A 7,760-nucleotide genomic window follows, 5' to 3' on the forward strand; every position below is an offset into this window, starting at 1 on the left:
TATGTTTTCTATGTACTACCAATGTAACCTGCCTGACTGGATGGTATTTGAGTTAGGCAGCCTGCAATCACATCTCTGTCTAGCAAGCAAGATGAAATACTTGGTATTATTGTCTAGTTTAAATTTGTTTTATCCTTTCAGTTAATGCAATAAAGCACTTGCCTATTCTGCCTTAAGAAATGGAGAAGTTCCACAGAGCTAGCAGACAACACTCTTATGAGTTCAATTCATAGGAAACACCACTTCATTAAACTGTAATAGCTTCAAGAGCCTCATGCTTAATTCAACTACAAAAGGATCTTTACATCCCTTAAAAACTTCCAAATATCTGTTACTATAAGTAACAGGCTAAAAGTGTGTTTAGAATGGCACATGGAATTCAACTCTAGATTACCTTAAATTTCTACAAAAGCCAGGTAAAATTACAGAAAATAAAAAAAAAATGCTGTCAATACTTCAAAGTTGGTTAGATGGCATAAAAATACTACTCAAATAGAACCCTAATGATCAAACTTGCAGTGATTTAAAGCCATTGAAATATCTCTCCAAAACACATCTTTTGTCTTCCTAAAGGGCACGACTTCATTTGCTCCTTTTTATCCAAATTTCACTTTTAGGTACATTGTATGAAGCACACCCTCAGTAAAAACTAACAAGAACCTAGGCAAAACAAAGTACGAAACTGGTAATTTAAAAATAAAATATTATTTTACATCTTACATAACAAACACTATTCTATCTGTTTATGTTTCAATCTGCACTCTGAAGCAAACAAAGTGATCACACATTCTGGTAGTAGAGATAAGGATAAGTATACTTCAACTTTAGGGTTTTTTTGTGAAATTTTCCCTTTGTTTCTTTTCAATCACATCACAGCAAATAAGCAACTTATCAACATTGCAAGTGCTACTACAGTAATACAAGCAAGGATGAAGCACTACCCACAAAATACAAACACTGTTACTTCAAGCTTTGAGGTAACAGCAAATTTTTTCTAGAAAGAAATTCTAGTTACTTGCAACTAGGATGTCTGCAACAAGCCATACCTTCTCAAAAATTGTTAGCATGTAATCACTTCCACTCTATTGCTCCCTAGTTTGTATTAGCTCTAGAAGTCAGCCTTTAACCCTAGTGAATGGAAAATACCTTTTCTCCATATACTAAAGCTGTACCGAGAAACACCCATAACAAAGCATAGAAGACAGATGCCTCTTTCACTTCCTGCCCCCTTCAATTTTTTTCAAAAAGTACTACAGACATTAGGAACGCAAGGGAAACAAAAGGAGCTCACTTTCTTGTGGTTGTGACAACTTCCCTGCCAATCACCAGTTAGGACCACAGAACCACAAAGTGTAAGAGGAGAAAAGAGCCCAAGTTTTCCTGTCTTCTCTATATGCTCCTAGAAGAATGAGTTAGTAAAACTCCACACAAGAGAGCGTTAGATTAAAGCTGGGATATGCAAGTTAAAATCAAGTACATTTGTTAGTTTACCCTTAAAGAGCAATTAAAGAATATATATTTATTTTAATTTTACTGACTGAACTGAAAGCATTTTCAAAGTTTTAAATTTAGAGGATGCACTACACAGAGCCGTGGGTCTGTTTTTTGATGGGAGGATCTTTACGCTGTTAAGAGCCTATATACAACACTTAATTTTAATAATGCTAAAGCTATACAACACTATGCTTCTGAAAAAAAGTGACCTTAATAGAACACTACTAGAAAAAAAAAAAAAAAAAGCAAGAAAATTAGAATTTCACAACCTTATGGTCTACATGATGCTAAAGAATTATTATCATCATCATTATTATTTACCAATACTAAGGAAAATTGTTAATGTACGTGACAGCAAAATCAATGGAACATGAAGTAGTTACAGCCAGCACACTTGGCACTCATGATCAGCAATATATCATCATTTCACTACAGTTCTAACAGAAAAATGCTGAACAAACTCCATCAGGAGTTAATCAAGACCTCCTCACTTTATGAGTCAAGTGTGCTATGATATAAAGACTTCTCAGTTACTTTATACCTGAAAGTGGGTCATGAAATTCCACTTTCAAAATCCATCAACAGCACTTACTCTCAACTAAAAATCAAACTAAAGAAACCCTACAAAGATAATGACTCCTTCCCTTTAAAAATCAAAGTAATATTTTAAAAGAATGCATTAAATGAAGTCGTGCAAATAATTACAAACTTTCCAAAGTCATGAATTGTAACTGGTACCTAAAAGCTGCAACCGATCCTTGGCCATTGCCAAATTTGTCATCATTTTAGATTGGAGACGTCGAGCCCGTTCACACTGATCACCTTACAAAGAAAAATCCATGTTAAAACATAATTCCGTAAATTAACTTTAAGTGCTAAAATACTGATACCCAGCCTTCCCTCCTCCTCCCACCCCTTATTTATCCCCTCCCCTATGGAACTTCATTACGAAACTAACAAGAAAAAAACTAAAGCTTCCTATTTAATCAAGAATTTAAAGTTAGTTGACACTATCTGCTTTACAATAGTGCTTATAGAGTGATGGGAACCCAAACACTGCTTTGCATATTGTCTAACATTTCATGCTGACCTAATATGCCCCTTGTCTCTGCATTTTTCTGAACAGAAGTCAAATAAAAAAAGGTTTTTAAAAAGCTTGAAAAGTGACTGAGAGGCAAGTACAATTTGAAAGAATTCACTTTGGCAAAATTAACAGATCTAAATTCAGTTGACCGTGTCCCTTTACATTTTAAAACACACAGAATTAGAAATTAACACCACCACTTCCTAAGAAATATTATCTGTTCAAGTCAAGGTTTTTTTTTTTTTAATTGTGCAAGGTTCTATCAAATGCTACTGGTATTGCCCCCTAAGTAAGATCACCATATACTTCTAAACACAGCTGAGGAACAAAATACAAGTCTGCAAAAGCACTTACAGATCTGGGGTTGGGGCAGGTGATTTAGGTTGTTATTATTACAACTACAATATTATTTTGAGGACAGAAATTCTCAGCAAGTCCTTCACTACACCTGTATTTCTATAGTACATACCTGCTTCTACACTACAGGTTAAAATGTTTCCACATAGAGAGATGGCTTTCTTCCTTTGTTGGAAATGCTCAGTTATTTTGCTAAGTTATTCAGAAACACAACGTCAGGCCATTCCAAATTGGGGTGTTTTTTTTCATGTTATACTGAAGGGAATATAAAATTCTGCATAAGTGAGAACATGAACTGTCAACTTCAGCAAATCAAATCAGAACTCAGTATTTTGGCATTCCCATTATATAAGAAATCACGTGTTTGACTTAACAGTGTTCATGAACTCCTTATGATTTTGCAGAGTCTGAAAATATTTAGAGCAATATTTGCATGTGATATAGACCAGAATATTAAGGTGGAAAAGAGAAATGGACCAGTGTTCACCTACAGCTAAAACAGGAATAAGAAAGACCCTTATGAATTAACTCATACACCAGACTGTTCCTAGCCCCTACCATACTTAGTAATACTGATTTCTCACTTCAAAGAAGCCATAAACCAAAATCAGTTCCACAAAACTCAAAACTGGCTTACCTTGACCAATTACTAAGACAGCTATTCCTTTTTCCAGTTCTTCAATTCCTTTCTTATACCATTCAACAGCTTGTTCCTTTTGTCCTGCTTAAAAAGGAAGTGAGCCCATTATTTTCTTGAACAAATTAAAGTTTAGGAATGGTTCTATATAATGCTGCATAAAACAAGTAAGAGGGAGGAAGAGATATTTGAACAAAATCCTGTGATTTAAAGAAAGTCTTAAAGGGACACTGTCAACTTTATATCTACTTAAGTATCAAATAAGCTTTTCTCTTAAAAACAGGTACTACACCAGCCTCAAATCACTTTTGCCTGTTTTGAGAATAATTCTACATCTGCCTTAAAGAAATAAAAAATCCCCACCCAAAAAAAAAAAAAAAAAAAAAGAGAAAAAGAGATAGAAAAGCTCACCTACACATATTCACTCACAACAGAAGTGATGAAATTAACAGTTTTTACTTCTGGAACATGAACTAGAAATGTGCCTCTTAATCCTCCAGTGATAGCCAATACCAAAATAACACTGGAAGCAGAAACTCAAGAAGTCTAAGACTTTACACTAGAGAGATGAGAGACACTTCTCTGGTTAACTTTTGTACAGTGCAGCTCCTCTGTCATGGGGGTATTTCTTTGTTTGTGCTATTATGAAACTGCTGTATTACAGGTGTGTGTCAACTTCCACATGAAGCACAATGCAAGTAGAGTTAGAGCACACCTCTGTACCAACCACGTCCCGAAAGGATATTACAGCAAACAGCCATGAACATGCTTGACCCAAGGTATGTGCCACTATAACTGCAAGTAAACCACTGAAGACCTATAAATATCTATTTCATATTGCTCCCTTTCTATAAATACTCTGCATTAAAAATATATTTGCCTGCATATGGAAAAATACTTTTGCAACCTAGTTATATTACACTAAGCATGCATTTCCACAGAGGAATACAACAGATTAGGTATTAGAACTTAAAACCTGGTCAGCATTAACAAGCAGCTAGTGGCAGAAAAAAACAAAAAATGCCTACAATGAAACTTCAGATATCATTACCTTAGTTTCAGATGACATAATGTTTCACAAAACTATTCCTAAGTGCCAGTTACAAGTGACTGTGTGCTTCTACACTCAAATCTTTTGAGAACTTCAGTCCCAAACCTATTTTTTAGCAAATTTCAGTGTCAGTAAAAATATTTCAAAACATTTCTACAATCCTCTTCAGACTTTTCTCTTGCTCCTCTTCAGATTAAAAAATCTCTTAATAATAACATTTGTCAAGCTCCCCTGCGCAGGTAATTTCATGCTTTGCTCTTCTTACCAACACAAACCACAGTGCACCTGCCTATAGTCATGAACACCACACACCTTGGGAGTCATTTTATTACTGCCCTTTCTTCACCAGCCTCATATACCCTGACTGTTAAGGACAAAGCCAGATAAATTAAATCATCCAAGGTGAGTGACTTCAATCCTCTCTTTAAGACTTTTTAAGCTTCTTCTCCCCACCACCCACAGAAACAGTTTCAACTGCAGTGTAAATAGTAAATCTAATACTGATTACAACTAAATAAAAATCTGGTTTGAGATCATCCCAGCCACCTCAGCTATTGCCTGAATTGCTTTGTTATTCTTAGGGGCAGCTGTAAACACACCAAGGTCATCATTAAAATTTCACTTCCAGCTTTTAACTGGAGAATGTTTTAAAAGCACTATATGACACCTGTTTGCAACGGTTGTGCTCCAACTCCACACAGAATGGTTGATTAGTTCTCAGTGATTATGACATTAAAAATACAATAAACGTCACATTCCTTGGAAGTTGCTGATCTGCTATATTGGCTCTGGCAGAATGGAGCTCATTTTCTTCAAACAGCCCCAAGGGCACTGTGTTTTGGATTTGTGACTAAAACAGTTGATAACACAGAAATGTTTTGGGTATTGCTGAACAGCACAACCTCAAGGTTTCCTTTTTCCCATCTAGATCCCCAGTGAGTAGGCTGAGGGTGCACAGTATGTTGGGAGAGGACACTAGCAGGACAACTGACCCAAACTAGCCAATGCAATATTTTGCATCATACAATACAATGCTCATCAATATAAACCTGGGTAGATGAATAACTGGATGGGGGCTATCTTCCAAGGCAATCATTGCTTGGAAAGATTTCCCACTTTATTTTTTCCTCACTTTTGCTCCTCCTATGCTCTCCCTTGTCCCACTGAGAGGAATAAACAAGCAGCTGTGTAGATGCTTAACTGCTTGCAGGGGTCAACACACCACATGTGCCTTCTTAGTTCTAGGAAAAGATATTAAGCTTAATTGAGAAAGTACCAAAACAAGAGTAATTGCTCTGATAATTTAGAAGCATAAAAAGCTACCAGAAGTGCTATCAAAATTACTGAAGTATGGATAGCTTCCACAACAGCAAAAATGCCACATAACTAATAGGCTATTAGACAATTCAGAAATTCCACCCATTTCACGCACTATGTCTAACATACAGTTTTCTCTTTGAAGCTGTAAGAAGCCTGTTTACAGACCAGAAAATTTTCAAAGAGAAGTATTCTGGTAAAATCAGATAAGCAAATAACAAATCTATGTATTAAAGGAAAGGGAGTTCTTTCTCAGTGGAATGTACATTGCAGTTACAGGGCTGTAACAGTTGTGCAACTGCTCATACTAGAAGCAAAGATCACCTTACTAAATGTCTGACCTGCACAGCTAATTCACGTATAATCACCCTAAAGGCATCTACACAGCAAGCCCATGATTAAAATCGGTATTTAAGGGCTCACCCTCCAAACCACCAAGAGTTAAAGGTCACAACAGTGGAACAGGTGCCTGATAAAGTAAGACTGCTACTCCTCACAGAGCAATCATCAGCAATACCAAAGCTGTCAGCTACCTCACCTCCTTTCATGCTTTGCTCCTATGACCCTCAGTGCTCTCTTGCTGTACATCTGTGCTGAACTAACCTTGCTGCACATGGTGCAGGTTTTTTTCTCTCCTAGAGCTTACCACTGCCACTCCCAAATTGTCAACGCAAAGGAGGACACATCCCACGCTTTTATGGTGCTCTCAGCATGCAGCTTCTATTGATGGCCTACTCTTATATTTTTAATCTCCTCCTCTAGGACAGAAGTTTCATTAAGGCTCAACTGAAAGGTTAGAATACAGCATTCTGACTTTTCCAGAGAATTTTAAAAACCAGCACAGCATGCCACCAAGGCCTACCTTTAGCATGTTGACAGAATCATGCTGCTGCATTTAGAACAAATGATTAAATTAAATGCAGTATCAAGTGTTTTGGTTGGTTGGGTTTTTTTAATGCTCTACCAAAAAAAAAAAAAAAAAAAATCCTTATTCCTGTATTTTATTTAACTGAACCCTAAACATCCTCCTTAATGTCTCCTCATCACACAGTGGTCGGTTTTTAGGGTTTTTAAGAAAATGTATGTCAAACAGTTTAAGAAAAACATTTTTCAAGAAACTGCCAAAATACAAGTATTTATTTCCTTAAAAGTCAGACCACTCCAAATGGGCATTCTGAGGACCAAGTAACCTGAAGTCTGGCTTCAGCACTCATTTGTCAGGCAGTGCATTAAAGGATGCACCCTTATTATTGTCCTTGGTGCTTTTGTTGTCCGGCTGGCTTGGTAAAGCCTAGTTACAGCCACACAACCGCCCGCAATTTTTAATCGCCTCACCCAGACTTCCGCAGCAAAAGCTCTTAAGTTATTGGGGAGAAATACAAGCACTTATACTGCGTGGGGAACGAGCCCGAGCTGCAGCTTTGTGATCCAACGCGCCCCTGCGGGCTGCGGCAGGGCCGGACCCGGCTGGGGACCAAAGCACCGCCACCGCATGCGGGCACAGCACGGCTCGCTCCCCCGCACATACCCACCACAGCCCGCATTTCTCTCATGAGCGGGTTTTGCTTGTTCTTAGCTGAAAGCGGTTCCACGGCACAGAGCGGGAAGGCCCTGCCCGCCCTCCCCCCGCACCCCGGGGCGGCCGCGGGCGCTCCCTCCCTACCTGTCTCGTCCTCGTCGATGCGCAGCGCCATGGAGATGCACTCGAAGGCCCGCTTGTGGCACGCCCTCACCGCCTCGGGCGCCCCGCCGGGCTCGGGCGCGTCGCCGGCCCCGGCCCTGCTGCCCTTGGCGGCCATGAGGGCGCCGCGGGAGAGGCG

The 7,760-nt window shown here is 38.5% G+C and overlaps 1 protein-coding gene across 4 annotated transcripts in view; it reads right to left on the reverse strand.

Moving 5' to 3' along the window:
- SPAST (spastin) overlaps positions 1-7,754 on the reverse strand; it is a 39,726-nt gene extending 31,972 nt beyond the window's left edge. For 2 of the 4 annotated variants that reach the window (XM_017740089.1, XM_017740081.1), the window contains exons 1-3: positions 7,604-7,754; positions 3,573-3,656; positions 2,233-2,316 (exon numbers count right to left, since the gene is read on the reverse strand). In XM_017740089.1, coding sequence (XP_017595578.1) covers positions 2,233-2,316; positions 3,573-3,656; positions 7,604-7,739 — 304 coding nt within the window. In that variant the 5' untranslated portion in view covers positions 7,740-7,754. Of the gene's footprint in view, positions 1-2,232; positions 2,317-3,572; positions 3,660-7,603 lie in introns of all 4 variants that reach the window. The other 2 variants (XM_008639873.2, XM_008639865.2) reach the window with 1 other exon arrangement.
- Positions 7,755-7,760: the final 6 nt, after the last annotated feature.

This window comes from Corvus brachyrhynchos, unplaced genomic scaffold, assembly GCF_000691975.1.
Source record: "Corvus brachyrhynchos isolate BGI_N302 unplaced genomic scaffold, ASM69197v1 scaffold31, whole genome shotgun sequence".
Taxonomy (NCBI): Eukaryota; Metazoa; Chordata; class Aves; order Passeriformes; family Corvidae; genus Corvus; species Corvus brachyrhynchos.